The sequence below is a fragment of the Arvicola amphibius genome, chromosome 6 (assembly GCF_903992535.2).
Source record: "Arvicola amphibius chromosome 6, mArvAmp1.2, whole genome shotgun sequence".
In the NCBI taxonomy this organism is placed as follows: Eukaryota; Metazoa; Chordata; class Mammalia; order Rodentia; family Cricetidae; genus Arvicola; species Arvicola amphibius.
In genome coordinates, this window is record NC_052052.2 from 20,816,306 (window position 1) to 20,834,477 (window position 18,172).

General features: G+C 51.8%; 1 protein-coding gene across 2 annotated transcripts in view; it reads left to right on the forward strand.

Annotated features, from left to right (window-relative positions):
- Ptpru (protein tyrosine phosphatase receptor type U) overlaps positions 1–18,172 on the forward strand; it is a 70,897-nt gene that overhangs the window by 27,764 nt on the left and 24,961 nt on the right. For both annotated transcript variants that reach the window (XM_038332689.2, XM_038332690.2), the window contains exons 8-15: positions 4,025–4,333; positions 7,546–7,655; positions 7,913–8,114; positions 8,428–8,530; positions 11,061–11,334; positions 11,541–11,577; positions 12,376–12,514; positions 16,674–16,831. In XM_038332689.2, coding sequence (XP_038188617.1) covers positions 4,025–4,333; positions 7,546–7,655; positions 7,913–8,114; positions 8,428–8,530; positions 11,061–11,334; positions 11,541–11,577; positions 12,376–12,514; positions 16,674–16,831 — 1,332 coding nt within the window. The remainder of the gene's footprint in view (positions 1–4,024; positions 4,334–7,545; positions 7,656–7,912; positions 8,115–8,427; positions 8,531–11,060; positions 11,335–11,540; positions 11,578–12,375; positions 12,515–16,673; positions 16,832–18,172) is intronic.

Genomic DNA, 18,172 nt, shown 5'->3' on the forward strand with positions numbered 1-18,172 from the left:
TATTAAAATCAAGTTAGGGCTGGAGAGATGGCTCAGAGGTTAAGAGCACTGACTGCTCTTCTGGAGGTCCTGAGTTCAATTCCCAGCAACCCACATGGTGGCTCACAGCCATCTGTAATGAGACCTGGCGCCCTCTTCTGGCCTGCAGACATACATGGAGGCTGAACACTGTGTACGTAATAAATAAATCAATCTTTTTTTTTTTTTTGTTTTGTTTTTTTTTTTTTTTTTTTTTTGTTTTTCGAGACAGGGTTTCTCTGTAGCTTTGGAGCCTGTCCTGGAACTAGCTCTTGTAGACCAGGCTGGTCTCGAACTCACAGAGATCTGCCTGCCTCTGCCTCCCGAGTGCTGGGATTAAAGGCGTGCGCCACTGCCGCCTGGCATAAATAAATCTTTAAAAAAAATTTAAATCAAGTCATTCTGGGTTAATTTAATAATGTTACATGTGCCCTCTGGCTTTTTCCCATGCCTACTGTCCTCTTGTCTCTGAGTGGCTTGTGGGGTTCACCTGGATAGGGTTTCTTGGTCCCTGAACTCTGCCTTGCCATTGTGCATTGGTGGCTGTAAGAAGCGCCTTGGTGGCAGATGGCTTTTGGAAGCAGAGAGACTCTGGGTTCGCACCCTTCAACCAGCATGTCAATCTTAGTCAACATGGTGTTTGGGTCCCAGATGTGTTTGGGACAGAAGAGAAGAGGGAAGTGAGCCTTCCATTCAGGGCCCCTCAGCTTGTGAAGGTGGAGAGGGAGATACCCACCCACACTGGCGTTTACCCTTCATGGCCGAGGCTCTGTCTTGAGTTCTAAGAGGTGCTTTTGAGTAGCCTGAGTGGGTTGCTAGTGTTTAGAAACCTGGAGATTTCATATTAAAAAGAAATCTGAATTTCTAGCTCTTAGAGACTGGGAGGGTCTGAGACTCCTGAGCCTGGAGTCTTCCGTGGGAAGAATGCTCATGAGGAGCCAGGCTTCTGCTGCTGTTGGCAGTGGGACCCCTGCAATCTTGTTCACTGAATCTGAAGCTTCCTTCTAGCCAGAATATCATAAACCAGCCCTGCCCTTGTCCAAATCTTGAAGGAGGGCAAGAAAGCAAGAGTCTGAAGAATAGGAAGGAAGATGGGCTGGCCTTCCAGGCACAGGACGGTGTGCGGGCAGAGCTGGTCTGAGACCCACTCTCTGTAGAGAAGAGAAAGTGGTGGTCTACTGGCTGCTGTAGCCATGCTGGCTCAGTGCACACGGGACAGGCCAGAGCCAGGAGACAGAGACCGAATCAGACTTCTGAGCAAGGTGGCAAGTGAACACACACAGTGTTCTGCCCCATGCACACAAGAATAGTGGGTCAAACTAAACGCACAGGAACACCTGTGGGCTTCTCTGTGGGCCAGAATGGTGAGAAGTCCCATGTATGGCAACTGGGCCAGCAGCCTAGTTTGATGCCCATGTGGGATGGGACTTGGGTGTGTTTTGCTTTTGGGGAGAAGGGAGAGGGTCAAGAGATAGACCTTGTTAGTATGAAACCAGAAATCTCTTTCTGAGGGCTCCATACAGGAAGACTTCCCTCTTGCCCAGGCTAGGAAGGAACCAGAAGCTGGGTGGGAACAGGAACTTGCTGTGCTCAGTGCTAGGTTGACCATTGTCACTCCTACGGTCCTGTGTTGGAGAGTGAGAACTGATGTTTCCAGGTAATAATTATAAGGGGCTGCTGAGTAAATTTTTCTCGGACGATGAAGGGGCTAAGTGTTTTCTTAGCCCCCAACAAAGAGGACGGGACCCTTTGTAGGAAGGTGCTCCCAGAACCTTTGAGGCATGGAATCCATGTCCCAGAATCGTGTGTGAGGGATACAGGTATAAGCAGAGACTGCTTTTTCATTTTCTGGCCACCCAGACCCGAATAATCACACAAAACTCTATTAATTACAACACTGTTTGACCAATAATGGCTCAGGCATATTTCTAGCTAGCTCTTACATCTTAACTCATTTCTATTAATCTGTGTATTGCCACGAGGCTGTGCCTTACTGGAAAGGTTCTGGTGTCTTTCTTCTTTGGCAGTTAAATGGCATCTGCCTGACTGCCTTCTGTCTCCCTGCATTTAGTTTAAGTTTTCCCACCTTGCTATATTCTGCCCTGCCATAGGCCAAAGCAGCTTCTTTATTAACCAATGAGAATAAAACATTCACAGCATACAGAGGGGCATCCCACATCATCAAGAACTCTTGGAAGTGTCTTGACTCCCTCTTGGAGGCTTGATTAAGATCATAGACTTGTTAAGGCAGACACAGAAATGTGGGCTGAACCCTCTCTCTGGAGGGTGTGTGTGTGTGTGTGTGTGTGTGTGTGTACCATAGGTCGTATGTGGAGGCCTGTGTCCCAGGGACCATACTCAGGTCATTAGGCCCATTGTGTGGTTTTGAGACAGGATCTTGCACCGGCCTAGAGCTTACCAGATAAGCTCAGCTGACTGACCATTGAGTTCCAGGGACCTGTCTGCTTCTGCCTCCTAGATGTTGGGATTACAAACCCACATTGCCACAGCCATTTTCATGTGGACTCTGGGGATTGAACTCAGGTTCCTCACCCTTGCAAAGAAAACATTGAGCTATCTCTCCAGGCCTCAGTTTTTCTGTTTACAAAATGGGGACATATTTTAGGCTAATGGAGTCGTTAAAAGACTGTAGCACGGCTGGCCTCTCCCTACTGTTGGAGCAGCAGTGTCTCTCCAAGGCATGAGTGTGACTATTGTTTGTGAAAGTGAATTCCTCCTGGGGACCAGGGCAGCAGCAGCTAAGAGCATGTGTTCTGACTGGGTTTAGATTCTAGCTTCACCTTTGGTTGTGTGACTTTGGACTCCTCACCTAACCTCTATTTCTCTGCTTTTTCATTTGTATGACAAGGTTAATGACAGCCCCTGTCTCGCTGGGTTTCAACCAAGATTAAATGAGATAAAACATTCTCTAGCCTCCAGAAAGATGTTGGACACTTTCAAAAAATTTAACCGCCAGTGTTATCATTGCACAACAGATTGTGTTTTCCTTGTGTCTTTGGCAGTCAGGGAACTCACCATTGAATTTGCACCTTAGCTGTAGAGCCCTACCTCAGCCATAACGACGTGGATTTCTGTTTCTGCTTTCCGAACATTCTCTGTCCTAGTGTTGTTTAGCTGTCATAGCGCCCATCATTCTGGTTTGTACATAATATGTAATTTTATATATATTGATATAAATGGTTCTGCATTGAGTTTAGAATTAGTAAATGAAGAAAGTATAGCAACAGGTTGATTCTGAGTGGCCAGGTGTTATTCAGAGTGTTCTTGAACTAGGGGGTAAATTGTGCTAATTATATAGCACACAGTTCTATTTTGAGACAGGATCTCACTGTGTAGCCCAGACTGACCTCCTGAGTGCTGAGATTATAGGCATGTGCCACTACGCTGGCAAGAGCTAATGGTTCTTGTTTTATATTTACTTTTTATTTATAGTGTGTGCACGCACAGACCACACAGTGGACATGGAGGTTAAAGACAACGCCAGGGAGTTCCTTTCTTCTATCACATGGGTCTCAGAAATTAAATCCAGGTCATTGGGCTCAGCCAAGTGTCTCTACCCATTGAGCCATCTCACTGGGCCGGTAGTTAATGCTTCTAACGGGTTACGGTGTGTTAGCCTTTGTCATGCCTGTGTCATGGGTTTTACCTTACCCGTCTCAGGGTAGCCTAGCAATCCTCTGAGGGAGCCTTGCCCCTGTGTAGGTGCTGGGGATCCAAATCCAGGTCTTTTCCTTTTGCAGTTCAGGAAACTCAGGCTGAGAGAGGTGGACTCACTCAGGCAATGATCACCGGCTGCGGGTGGTAGACCAGGATTCGGCTGTATCTCACCTTACTCCCTTACTCTAGAGCACACAGTATTAGAGCCTGTTCAGTTCTGAGGGTGCTCAGAGTTCCAAGAGGCAGAGGAGGAATGGCTTCTGGCCATTGATTGATGCTCTCTTCCTCCCCATCTCTTCAACCTGCCCCCTGCTTTCTATGTCTCCAGAGCCCACGAGGGCCCCCAAAGGCCTGGCTTTTGCTGAGATCCAGGCTCGCCAGCTGACCCTGCAGTGGGAGCCCCTGGGCTACAACGTGACGCGTTGCCACACCTATGCTGTGTCCCTCTGCTATCACTACACGCTGGGTGGCAGCCACAACCAGACCATCCGGGAGTGTGTGAAGATGGAGCGGGGTGTCAGCCGCTACACCATCAAGAATCTGCTGCCATTCAGGAACGTCCACGTGCGTTTGATCCTCACGAACCCTGAGGGCCGCAAGGAGGGCAAGGAGGTCACCTTCCAGACAGACGAAGATGGTAAGTGTGCAGGCTGGATTCCTGGAGCCCAGAACGCCTCCCATACGCGGGGCCTCTGCTCAGACTCACGTAGGGAACTCCAGCAAGGCAGTGGTGGCCGTTACTCATTCTTGGGGAGACTGTGGGTTGTTAGGTTAGTGTAATTTCTTCCTTAAGGACTTCGAAGAATTCAGTGGTGAATTCGGATCAGGAATGTTCCTCATGGCAAGGTTTTTAATAACAGTTTTCACTGGTGACATAGATTTGGGTGCATTCGGACACTTTCCGCCTTGTTCTCTGAGACGGCCTCCCACTGAACCGGGACCTCACCAGCAGGCAGATTGGCAGGTCAACAGGCTCCAGGTTCCCACGCGTCTCTGTTCCTGCCCTGGCACAAACACTGGGCTTACACATGTGTGTTCTCATGTCTGGCTTTTGCATGGACACTGGGGATCCAAGCTTAGGTCCTTCTGTTTGCATAGCAAGCAGTCGACCACCCGAGCCGTCTCTCCAGTCCCGGTTTTAGCTTTTTGAGCCTTTACTCCACCCCTTCTCCCCTTTTCTGATATAGTCTTGCTATGTAACAGAGCCTGGCCTTAACTTGTAATCCCCTTGCTTCAGCCTCCTCAGGGCTGGCATTTTGGCTATGTGCCACCATGCTAATTTCTAATGCATGCATTAAAACCATGCGCTTTTCTTTGTGCTCGACTCTAGCTGCATCCCTTAGTGTCTGTTGTTGTTCAGTGCTGGGGCTTTCCCTCAGACTTGCACAGGATAGGCAGGTGTGCAGCCCTGAGCTCTGTCCTCAGCCCACCTGTGAGTCTTACTATGTTGTTTTCATTACCATTCAGTTTAAAATATTTTTTAATTGCTGTAATAATTTCCTCTTTAACTCAAAAGTTATTTAGAATTACTTAGCTTAATTTTTTCCTTCCTTCCTTCCTTCCTTCTTTCCTTCCTTTCTTCCTTCCTTCCTTCCTTCCTTCCTTCCTTCCTTTTCCTTCCTTCTTTCCTTCCTTCCTTCCTTCCTTCCTTCCTTCCTCTTCCTTCCTTCCTTCCTTCCTTCCTTCCTTCCTTCCTTCCTTCCTTCCTTTTTCCCCCCACAAGACTGTAGCTCTGGCTGTCCTAGAACTTACTCTGTAGATCAGGCTCGTCTTGAACTCAACAGAGATCCACTTGCCTCTACCTCCTGAGTGTTGGGGTTAAAGGTGTGCACACCACTGCCTGGCCACTTTGCTTAATTTCTAAGCATTTAGAATGTGTGTGTGTGTGTGTGTGTGTGTGGTCTGTGTGGTGTGTGTGTGTGTGTGTGTGTGTGTGTGTGGTGTGTGTAGCCCATATAAAATTCATCTTACCTCATTGGTTTTCCCTGGACACCACTCACCTCAAGCATGTGCGTAGGCCACACTGAAGATTTCTCAGGGTAGGAGCAAGCAATGTCTGGAACTGCCCCAAGATTTTGCACAGTCTGTAGCTAAACACCACACTTCTCCATTCTCATGATCTCTGCATGTCATTTGGTCCCCAGGATTATGGTCAGGCCACCTCATTCTGTCCAGGGTGCTGATCCTAAGTGGTCAGTCCAATAAATTCCCGTAGACTGGACACTTCAGCGAACTCACTCACAAATGAAGAGATCACATCCCAGCGCCCCAGGAGGCCGCTGATGCTCCCGTTTTCACCTCCTCCCAAGGGTAGCCATTACCTCTCCCAATAACACTGTGTATTAATTTTTGCTTGGTTCTGGGCTATGTGTAAGCAGAATCATACAATAGATGCTTGCCTTGTGCCCGCTTATTTCTGTGAAGTTTGTGCTCTCTGGAGACCGGATCGTGGCAGGCATGGTCCTAGCGAATGCGTTCTCACCGCTGTGCGGTTCATTCTAGAATGAGTCCACCATATTTACTTTCTGTTAACTGTCGGTGAGTATCTGGGCAGATTCCGATTTGGTTACTTTGAACAATGCTTTGAAGAAAGTCTGTGTAGATTATTTTTGGTAGATATTCATGTGTCGTGTGGGTGTGTGTAGGAGAGAATGACTAGGTTGCAAGGGCATGTGTTCATCTTTAGTAGATTTAGACAGACAGTTTCTCATTGGTGGTGATTGTGCCAATTTCTACTCCACTAGCAGTGAATGAGAGTTGGTGGTTCTGTGATCTTACTGACTCTTGGAATTATTGATTATACTTTTTTATTTTCTGTTTGGATAGGTGGAGAATGATCTTGGGAAATTTTTGTTTTAACTGAATGTTTAGCTTTCATTGTTATTATTATTTGTGTATGTGTGTAGGCGTGTGTGTGTGTATGTGTGTGTAGGTGTGTAGACCAGAGGTTGATGTTTTTCTTTATTGCTTTCTATCTTATTTTTTGAGAGAAGGTGTCACTGAGCCTGGATCTCCTTGTTTCTGCTTGGCTGGCTGGCCAGTGAGTCCCAAGCAACCCACCTGTCTCTTCCCCGTAGCCCCCAGTGCTGGTTACAATGCACACCGCCAGTGCTGGGTCACAGTGCACACCCCCAGTGCTAGATCATGAATGCACACCAGAAACCTGGCATTCTTGTGTATATTGGGGATCTAGACTCAGGACCTCATGAGTTTCACCCAAACTGGCTCTTCAGCCCAGCTCTCACTGGTTCTTACCCTTCCTCCACTGTCCCTCCCGATGACCTCCACTTCCTCAGAAACGTTTATCAAAGTGTTTTCCCAGTAGAAGCTGTGCCCTGCTGTGCTTGTTTAGATTGTACCACACAGCCCAAACAAATGGACCATACCTCGCAGTGCCCATGTGGGGATTTTTTTATAGCATGTGTGTGTGATGTAGTTATCAGTTTGTTAATCTTCTCCAATCTCATTGAGACTGTTTATGTAATTAAGATCTTTTTAGACAGGGAACCCTCTCCACCCATGATCCAGACCCCTTATGGCAACTGATATCCTTTCTCTGGTAAATAACTGTATCTCATGAGCCTGAATGGAACCTGCTTGGCCCTGAAAGTGGAAGGAATACATAGGCCCTTATGGATTGGGCCATGTGAACTTTGAACTTTGCATACTTCACATTATTTACTTCCAGTGAGAGGGGGCTGCGTCGTGTCCATTTCATAGATGCAGAAACTGAGGCTCAGGGAGGCTGACTGGCCCAGGCAGAACAGCTAGGAAGAGGCGAGGCTGACGCATGAACTCTGGTGTTTGGAACCAAAGCCCACTTTCCTCTCCTCCGTCCTTCCCTCGCAGTGCCTGGTGGGATTGCGGCTGAGTCCCTAACCTTCACTCCCCTGGAGGACATGATCTTTCTCAAGTGGGAGGAGCCCCAGGAGCCCAATGGCCTCATCACTCAGTATGAGGTGAACAGGGGCCCTGGTGGGAGGTCAAAGTTCCTTCCTGTGCTGTGACAGAGAGGGAGACGGGTGGGAGGATAGAGGCAGGCCTTCAAGCTACTTCCATGATGGTCAGAGTCTGTGCTCTGTGAGTTCCGAGTAGAGTGTGGGGCAGCCTAGTGCACCTCTAGTTTCCATGGAACATAAAGGTTGGTGGGTGGGATTCCTGGGATAGTGACGCCCATCCCTGACCTGTTCCACCTACCTGCTCCTTCTGCCCCCAGATCAGCTACCAAAGCATTGAGTCCTCGGACCCAGCCGTGAATGTGCCTGGCCCGCGGCGCACCATCTCCAAACTCCGCAATGAGACTTACCACGTCTTCTCCAACCTGCACCCCGGCACCACCTACCTGTTCTCTGTGCGTGCCCGTACCAGCAAGGGCTTTGGCCAGGCGGCTCTCACTGAGATTACCACCAACATCTCAGGTGAGCTTCCTTGGGAGGGGGCCTAACGTCCCAGGTTCCAAGGATATTGAAGGGTGGAGCAGTCTGGTGTGGGCACAGAGGACCCTGTTGAGATAAATGAACCTTTTAAAGGCTTCAAGTCAGGAGTCGGGACTAAATCAGAGGGGTCAGGAGACTATGGTGGGTAGAATCAGAAGGTTGAGGTCAGAGGTCAGCACCTAAGATGGGGAGGCATGGAAGCTTAGATCAGGGGAACATGATGGTAAGGGGGTTAGAGGTCTGGCCTCCCTGGCCAGTGGCCAGATGCCATGCTTGTGTTGCTGTCTCTTCTCAGCTCCCAGCTTTGATTATGCTGACATGCCGTCACCCCTGGGCGAGTCGGAGAACACCATCACAGTGCTGCTGAGGCCGGCCCAGGGCCGCGGAGCACCCATCAGGTGGGAAAGCCTCTGGAGAGAGGGTGGACAACAGCCCTCTCCTCTGATCTGGCCAACTCTCTGGTGGCTCTATTTCCTGCCTGGGCTCCGAGTTGAGGAGGGTACACCATGATTCTGGGCAGTGGGCCAAGACCACAGGTCTCTGCTGGTAACTGTCATGGGTTTCCTGGACAGTGTCCAGTTTGGAGAAGGAACTAGGCCTCCCCAGGGTGGTTCATTAGGCACTCAGGAGAAGTAAAACTCTAGCTAGTTCTGTTCCTGCACACACAGGGATGGGTATCTCTATAGAAGACTAGGGAACCAGCCAGTTAAGGCCATCCCCATGGGGATGGTCTAGCACACAGCTTTTCTGCTCCCCCACAGAGGGCTCTAGGATTGTTGATGTTGCCATGGCTGCCTCTGCTCTCTGCGTGCGTGCGTGCGTGCGTGTGTGTGTGTGTGTGTGTGTGTGTGTGTATGTGTGTGTGTGCGCGCTAGAGTACAGATGAGGAGTGAGTGGGGTCTTCTCACGGTTGCCTTCGTAACGTGTTTGGAGACGTGAGGATGGGTGAGAGGCACATGCGGGGAGTCCATAGGAACTTGCCTGTGTTTGAGAGCATGCAGGTGTTCGTGCAGGTATGACTCACGGTCAGCCTGACAGTGCCCTAGGACTTCATGTGCACAGTCATTTTAACTTCAAGGAAACCTGTGCAGAGCATGTGATTAAACTCGCTAGCAAAGCCAGTGAAGGGAGGAAAGACTCAGTTTGGCTTATGGTTTTAGAGGTCCACGGCCTCTTGGCCCTATGCACTTAGAAGACCGGGATGGCGAGAACATGTGGGGGGTGGGAGTGACGATTTATCTCAGGGCAACTGTGAGGCAGAGAGAGAGACAGAGAGACAGACAGAGAGAGAATAGCTGAGTTCCACCTGGCTCTCCCCATTATTCCACCTGTACCCTCAGTCCATGGGGTGGTACCCCCACAATCATGACAGGTCTTCCACTCTTAGGTGACCCTCTCTGGACATATCTTTGCACACATGCCCAGAGTGTGCTTTTCCAATCTCCTAGGTGTTTCCCAATTCAGTCAAGTTACCAGCTATGTTAGCTGTCTTAACCTGCAAAACCTCTGGGGTGTGTGTGTGTGTGTGTGTGTGTGCGCGCGCGCGTGTGCGTGTGCTGGAGTAAAGATGGGAGTGTGCATGAGCGGGGTCATCTCAGGTAGCCTTTGTGGTGTGTTTGGCATGGAGAAGTGAGGGTGGGAGTGACTTTTGGAAGGTACAGAGCCTCTCTGCCTGCCATTCAGGTCTCCCCCTTTAGTGGGGACTGGGAGCTGTCCCATGAAGGTGGTTGGGTTGCTCACATGTCCTAGCTAGTCCTCCACCTTCTCACCTGGCCCTTTACCTTCTCTTCCTCACTTGCTGGGTCTCCCTGATATTTACTACCACTGCCTGCTTTGGCCCCCGTAGACTCTCAGGCCCCTATGGGTGTTATGTTCTTTGAGGAAGCCTCCACGTTTTTGTGTGGCAGTGACAGGCAGGACTTGGTCAAGCTAGGTGGGAATATGGAGATGGGACATGGTGGGCAGGGTGATCCTCATCTCTCTGAGACTCCATTTCCGCAGACACCATTTCAGTTTGAGGCTAATGTGAACCTCCTGGGAGCATTTGGAGCTGGGGAAGGCTTGACTCCTAGTTTGGGGGTGGTGGTGCTTGAGAAGCATCTGGGCTGGCGTTTGCAGCAGTTTTGTGACAGGCAGTGAACGGATTCCCTGCGCTGGAAACTGGAGGGAAGGCAGAGGCATTCCTACTTCCCAGAGCAGAGTCTGGCCGGCGGGGTGTCCCAAGCTGAGCTGTGATGGAGGCTGACGGGAAAGAGTTAAGCATATCAGACCCCACATGTTTGTTCTGGCTCAGTTCCACAGTGGACTGGAGGAGCCCACAGCCAAAGTCCCTTCCTCGAGGCGCTAAAATAGACAGAACCCCAGTGGTCAGGAGTAGAGACACAGTCAGGGCAGGAGGGCCCTGCGGGGCACAGCGGGCTTCAGTTTGCAGACAGAGGGCTGCCTGAGGGTTGAGAGGGCTCTAGATGGTCGCACCAGCATATTCTTGTTTGTTTTGTGAGCGTCTCTTTCCTGCTGGGGACGGTTGATTCCAGGAGGCCCAGATCCTTCAGTACCAGTGCAGGGCCTCTCACCTGCGCGTAGTAAATGTGGTCCTACCCTAGCCATCCTTTAGCGGAAAGAGCCTGGGTGTTTCCATGTTCTAGGTTGTGTGTCACACACAAGAAGGCTTATTAATAAGATCCAGTGGCCTTAGGGTTTAGTCCCACTGAGCAAGGCTACAGTTGGTGGCAGCAATAACAATGGACACTCACTTGCTAAGTGTCCCTTTCTAGCTACACCCTGGTTCACTCCCATCTTACAGAGGAGGAAACTGAGTCCTGGGAGCTTCTGTAACTTGCTGGGTTAGAAAGAGGCAGAGCTAAGACCCCTGACCTTCACTAGCTGAAGGCTCTCTGTGGTCACTTGTCCCATCTCCTCTCTGTCCAGTGTATACCAGGTGGTTGTGGAGGAAGAGCGGCCACGGCGCTTGCGACGGGAGCCAGGAGGTCAGGACTGCTTCTCGGTACCTCTGACCTTTGAGACCGCACTGGCTCGTGGCCTGGTGCACTACTTCGGGGCTGAGTTGGCTGCCAGCAGCCTGCTTGAGGCCATGCCCTTTACTGTGGGTGACAACCAGACCTATCGTGGCTTTTGGAACCCACCGCTTGAGCCCAGGAAGGCTTATCTCATCTACTTCCAGGCAGCGAGTCACCTGAAAGGGGTGAGGAGCTGGCTGTGTCCTAGGGGTGTAGACTGGGGTAGTGGGCTGTAGGGTGGGGGACCTTTGGGGAGGCCTACCACTGGGGCCTGAGACCTGGTCCCAGACTCTATACTCTAGCCTCCTTTTCCATCCCAACTGGGGTTCCTGGGCTGTAGAGCGTGGATTTGGCTTTTTGTGTCCCTGAGCCTCTCCATCTGTATTTCTAGGAAACACGGCTGAACTGCATCCGAATTGCCAGGAAAGGTGAGTCTGCTGGGCGTCCTCAGCCCTGCCCAGGCATGGCCTCTCATCTGTGCGTCTCTAGGGGACCCCGGGTTATGGGAGCAGACAGGGCTATGAGAGCCTAGGGCTGTGGAAGGCAGGCCCCGACTAGGAAGGTCTCCCTGACTCAGCTACCTGGTGCCCACTTCAAGGGCTTCTTCTCCCAAACTGGACAGCAGGCAGCCTCTCGCACCCTTCACGCTCCCCATAGTGACAGAAGGGTCCCTGACAGGGACAGGAACCAGCCTGTGCAGAGAAGACCATCTTGCTTGTGCCTTGAGAGTGACGGTAACTGGTCCCTTGTTCTGGGTTCTGTATCTGTTCCTTTTTCTATGGTGGGATAGACAGGGGACAGGCGGGGAGGATGTGGTGTGAGGACCACCCCTCTTCTAGACATGGCATATGGTTGGTTACACCCTGAGATGTCTCATCTGTAGCACAGGTACTTCCCCTCCCCCTCCGTCACCTGGTAGGAGAAGCAAGGAGGAAAGGGCTGAAGGCCCCAGGTGTCCCCGGTTTTCTGTCTGAAGATGTAGGGGCGGGGCTAAGAGCAGGAGAGCAGGCTGAGGGAGACTGACCTGGGATGTGGAAGGCAGGCTATTGGCTGAGAGGCAAGGTGAGGGAGACTGATCTCCGACTGAAAGGCGGGGCAGTGCCTAGGTGCAGCGCTGGGGCCTTGGTGCGTGCATGTTTGGGTGCCTTGTTCGGTGCCTCGATGCTCAGATCCTGGCCTGTCGGGTGGCGTCGTCTCTGATCCTCTGTCTCGTTCATTCTCCCCAGCTGCTTGCAAGGAGAGCAAGCGACCCCTTGAAGTGTCTCAGAGATCGGAGGAGATGGGGCTTATCCTGGGCATCTGTGCAGGTGGCCTTGCCGTTCTTATCCTCCTCCTGGGAGCCATCATTGTCATTATTCGCAAAGGGTGAGTTCCTACCCCTGGAAGGCCTGCTGGGCACAGAGGAGTCATGGCTGGGGTTGGTAGAACAGCCCTTTGACCCCTGGTGGTGAAGTATGTGGCAGGTTGCCAGCCTGGGCATTGGGCCTGTGGATTAACACACGCTGGACAGTGAGTGTCAGAGACTCAGCAAAGAGCACTGTTGTGGCTGGAGCACTGGTCTGGCTGGTGCCAGGAGCCACCATCCAGGAATGGGTATTCTGCCTTGTGCCAAGGAGCTATGCTGGAAGCAGGCACTCCCTTCCTTTGCTCTACAGAGGCGACCTGACTGTGACTTGGCCCTCTAGCCAAGGTCTCTGCCATGACTGATTGTGCAAGCTCAGAGCCCCAGAGTGAGCGAGCTGCCAGGGTGTTGAAGGACATCTGGTCTAGTGTTTAGATTGGTTTCAAAGCGACAGAGCCTGTCGAAGCCGATGATCCTCCTCGCTTTGCAGAGTGCTTGCTTGCCTAGCATACACGGAGCCCTAGGTTTGGTCCCCGGCCTGGTATAAACCAGAAGTGATGGCACATACGCGTGTGATCCTAACATTCCAGAGATGGACGCAGGAGGATCAGAAGTTCAAGGCCGTCTTTGTCATCTCTGCTGTATACTAAGTTCAAGGCTTGCCTGGGCTCCATGAGATCCCATTTCAAAACAAAACAAAAGCTCAAAGTGCCAAAATGGAAACAAGCTCCCCACCAGGAGCCCGGTGAATTAAACAGAGTTGGAGGCAGGTGGGAACTCCTGAGACCCCTCTGCCTGTAGCCACACGCTACCTCAGTTTCACCAGGCATCTCCAGAACGTGGTGACTCAAACACTGTAGTTGAGCCCTAGAGAGGGCGGCGGACCTGCCCAAGGTCACCCCAGGAGCCAGAGGCAGAGCCAGCCTCCTCCTTCCCCATCTGGACTCTGGCTTCCATAGCCCCTGCTGCTGCCAGGCTGGGCACATGCCTGCTGGTTGGCACCGGCTCTCCAGGCTGCCAGGAGCAGATAAATAGGATCTAGGGAGGGGACAAAGAGCTGGCTAGGGCTGTCAGCGGTAGAGACGGGGTGTGCCAGGGGGATGGGGATTGTGTGTGGGATGGCCTATCCTGGACTCAGGCTCAGATTTTTTTTTTCTCTCCCGAAGTCGAAGAACAGTATCTTGCGACGAACTATTTTTAATGATCACTTAATGAGGAATGACTGTGTGCCAGGAGAGGCGCTAGCTACTGAGTGCCCAGAATGTGCCAGGCGAGGTTCTGGCACTTGGGGTCTATCCGAGAACATTTCCTTCTTGGATCCTGACAAATAGCAGGCCCGATTCCCTTTTCTCTGATGGAGAGCTGTAATTAAAGTGAGTTACCCATGTCTCTAGGTACCGTGGTCGGGCTTGCCCCAGACTCAGGCTTGAATCTCACTACAGATGCGAAGGCCTCGCTGTAGGCTCCCTGCCAGTGGCGGTTCTCGGCGCTTGTGCCCAGCAGAGACCTGAGAGGGCCTCCGAGTAGAGCGTGGGTGTAGGAGGCTGTGAGTGGAGCTGCTGGAGTTTGAGTTCCTAGAAATCTCCCCTGAGAGGAGAGGATTGGCCATGTGGGGTTTATCTCCATGCTCTGCAGACAGAGCCTTGGCCAGGACAGGGAGGTCATGGTGCAGTCAGGGTGTCACTAGGAGACCGCCCTCATCACGTAGTCGCTAACTCATGTATCAGTACCTGACCAGGCTATCTCGAAAGCCCCTAAGCCCATTGTCTTCCCTGGAGCTGAAACTTGGCTGCTTCCTTTAAAATCTACCCGTTAACACTGTGGCCCGTCTCTGTGCTCGCTGGTCCTGGCCTTGGGGAGCCAGTGCACTCCCCAGGGCTCCCCCACTTTGTCTTGTGGGGTCTGAACAGGTTTCAGATCAGCCTGTGTTGCAAATGTAAAGGACCGAGTAGGAAGCATTGAGGGAGTTCCTGGGCCAGGATACCAAGACATGTATTCTGAGACCTAGGGGACTTTGGTTTTTACCGTGACAACCTGTGACTTAGTGTTCTCGTCTGTGAAATGGGATTATTTTTCCAGGGCTAGAGATTGAGCCCTGGGCCTTGAACGTGTTAAGCAAGTGTTCTACCAATCAGTAGCAGTCTTAGTTCAATGTCAGGCTCTACACAAAAGCTTCGGGTGTGTAGTGAGGGCGGCCTCCTAGTCAGGGTCAGTCGGGGCAGGAAGTGGGGGCCCTAGGTTTGCCTAGGCATCCTGCTGGGGCCTCTCTACCCTGCTGGGGCCTCTCCACCCTGCTGGGGCTCCTCCACCCTGCTGGAGCTCCTCTACCCTGCTGGGGCTTCTCCACCCTACCTCTCCTTGACCCTAGCTACTCTCCTTCCTAGGTGGAGGTGTATGTGAAGGGCTACCTGTGTAGGGGCTGTGGAGACTGCAGAGGAGAGCCCGAGGGTGGGGGCTGTCTGCAAAGGCCAGAGCAGGCATGGATGCGGAATGGTGCCTTTGAGTGTTTGTATACATGTGTATTTCTGCATATGAGTGTATGTATATGTGAATCTATTGTGTTTGTGTGTGTGTGTTTCTGCACATGTAAGTGTAGCTGCAAAAGCTGGGCATCCTTCAGCCTCTTTGCCTCCCTCAGCAGCACACTGAGGGAAGGGCTTTTAGCCTGAGCTCACAGTGATTGAGTCTGGTCAGTCTTTAGACTGAGGATGTCCCCTTGACCTGTGTGTTCCCTTCCTTCTGGGAGGGAAGCCTGGTTACATTGCTCTTTCTCTTTGCACGCTGCCAGGAGGGACCGCTATGCCTATTCCTACTACCCGTGAGTAATTCTGATCACCCTAGGCCCCAGAGCCTGCCCTCCTATCATTCTGTCTGTCTTTCTGTCTTTCTGTCTGTCTGTCTGTCTGTCTGTCTGTCTGTCTCTCCCTCTCTGGCTATGTCAAGGCCAGCTTCTTTCCGCGGCCCCGCCCCCAACCCCCTTGTGTTATCTTTCCCTTTGGCTCCAGCAATGCTTCTATACTCAGCTGGCCTGGTGCTCCTTCCAAGCCACCCTGCAGCTCACATCACCTTCCTGACCTCAATGACCTCTCTCCATTGAGGTTCACTGCCTCCCCTGCCCCCACGCTTCCTAAACCTATCCCTCATCCTGCTGGTTCCCAGAACCAGCCCCCAACTTTCCTCCTCTCCCTCCTTCCGAGGAATTGCTGACATGACTGCTTTTCCTCCCCAGGATTTCGTGTAGATAATTTTTGAGCCTAAATTGGGAACTCTTGAGTGTGTACATTAAATTCCATCCACCTCCTCTCACACTGAGATCAAGCGGAGGCCGGTGGAGTCAGGTGTCTCCCATCAGCCCCCATGCTCCGTCTCCTGTGGATCTGATAGGTTTGTTTTTGTAGTTTTTCCAAGGAGGCTGAGAGCCCCTGGCTGGGAACACAGCCTTGTGGTTCACCACTGGAGACTGCCTTCCGGGCCAGTATCCATTCAGCGAAGGGCTCTCTTGGGCCTCTTCGCTCAGCCAGCTTGTCAGGGTCTTCACAGCCTCAACATGGGCCCCAGGCTATTTCCAGGCAGGCATCTTTTCCTGTCAGCCACAGTCTTCTGCCTCACATCTTCCCCAAGAGCCTGGGAATCGCAGCCTGAGGTCTCCACTCTTGACATGTCCCAGGCAGGCTGAGCTCTCCTTCCCCTGCTATACTTACTTCCTGCCAGGCAGGTGGGTGATAGGAGCCACAGCTGGTGTTCCCTGGGAGACCCCCGAGCTGGCAGTGCAGGCCCTGGCCTGCCCTCGGAAGGCCTGGTTCTCCTCCTGCAGGATGGAGGGAGCGCCCAGGCAAGGCTCTTTCCGGAGCGGGGGTTTGAGGCTGTCTGGGTTAATCTTCTTCCAGTTTGTGGAATGGCGGCTCTGCGGTGGCACCTAATTAGGTCTAAAGTGAACTGGCCCTCTGTCTCTTGAGACCTTGGAGTCAGAAGGGATAGGAAATAGGGTCCCAGCTATCATGGCTGCTATTGGCTGGGGAGTTAAGAATATAGGCTGTGTCCCCTCTGTGTCCAGAGATACATTTGCAACGCGGCTGATTCGTGATTCCAGGGCTCTGAGAACTCAGCCTTCCCTCCCACCTCTGGGTGCTGTTGGCCCCACCCACGGTACCAGTGTCTGTTTCCAACTGTCCCCTTCTGCAGGAAGCCAGTGACCATGACTAAGGCCACCGTCAACTACCGCCAGGAGAAGACTCACATGATGAGTGCTGTGGACCGCAGCTTCACAGACCAGAGCACCCTACAGGAGGATGAGCGGCTGGGCCTGTCCTTCATGGATGCTCCTGGCTATAGCCCTCGGGGTAAGTACTGGCCCTCCCAATCTTCAGGCTCACTGGTCACCGGACAAAAATCAGAGAATACAAGGGGTGGGGTGATACTGTGCTTGGAGGGGCTTAGAGGAAGTCTGCCAGCCCAGCAGTGAGGTGACGTGCGCACCCTCATCTCTTACGGGGCATCTACTGTTTGCCAGACTGGGGTTCAGTAGCCGGGGGTGGGGAGACAACCAGGCTGTAGTCACACAGACCTGGGCTGGCCTCTGGGATCTCTTCTTTATAAGGCTGTGTGGCCTGGGGCAAGTTGCTTAATTAAGCTCTCTAGACGTCTGTTTCTTCACACATAAACTGGAAAGAAGGTCATCTCTGCAGCGGACCAGTTCTCCCCAGGGCTGTGATGATGTCCAAATGAGATAGTATATGTGAATCACTTGGTGCCGTGTCCCAGTTGCTGGAGCAGAGCGAGGCAGCTGCTAAGTGCTAGGTCTTGACTTCCTTTGTTCTCCTTCTTTTTACTTTGTTTAGTGTTGTTGTTTTGGTTTTTTCAAGACAGGGTTTCTCTGTGTAGCCCCGGCTATCCTGGAACTCACTCTGTAGACCAGGCTGGCCTTAAACTCAGAGATCCGCCTGCCTCTACCTCCAGAGTGCTGGGATTAAAGGCGTGCACCACCACTACCCAGCTAGTGTTGATTTATCCGAAAGGAAATAGGGAAGGCCACTGAGGCACTGTTTATGACTAAAGCCATAATTGTACCAAATCAGAGCTGTAGCAGAGTTAGTTCCCAGCTACACCACTGCCACCCTCTCATATAATTGTGAAACTGTTTTTATTATCTGGACTTTTTCTTCAAAGATTTACTTGTTTTTATTTTATATGTGTCTGCCTGTATGTCTATATGTGCATCGCGTGCTTGGCCAGTAGAGGGCATCGAGGCCCCCCCAGAGCTGGTGTGGGTGCTGGGAACTGAACCTGGGTCCTCAGCAAAAGTAATGTGTTCTGGGAGGTGGTGCAATGGCAGAGTGCTTACCTAGCGCGTGGGCAGCCCTGGGCTCTAACCTCAGTGCCCCTCACAGAAACAAAACAATAGAAAGCAAACAACAAAAGAACAGTGAGCCCCTAACTTCTGAGCCATCTCCCCAGTCCATCTATCCAACTGTCTGGCCTTTTGTTTTCCTTTGTTTTTTTTGTCACAGGGTTTCTCTATGTAGCCCTGGGTGTTCCTGGAATTTACTCTGTAGACCAGGCTGGCCTCGAACTCACGGAGGTCCGCCTGCCTCTGCCTCCTGAGTGCTGGGATTACAGGGCACGCGCCACCACCGCCTGGTCGGTCTATCTGGCCCTTTTAAGGTCAATTATACCACGTGCAC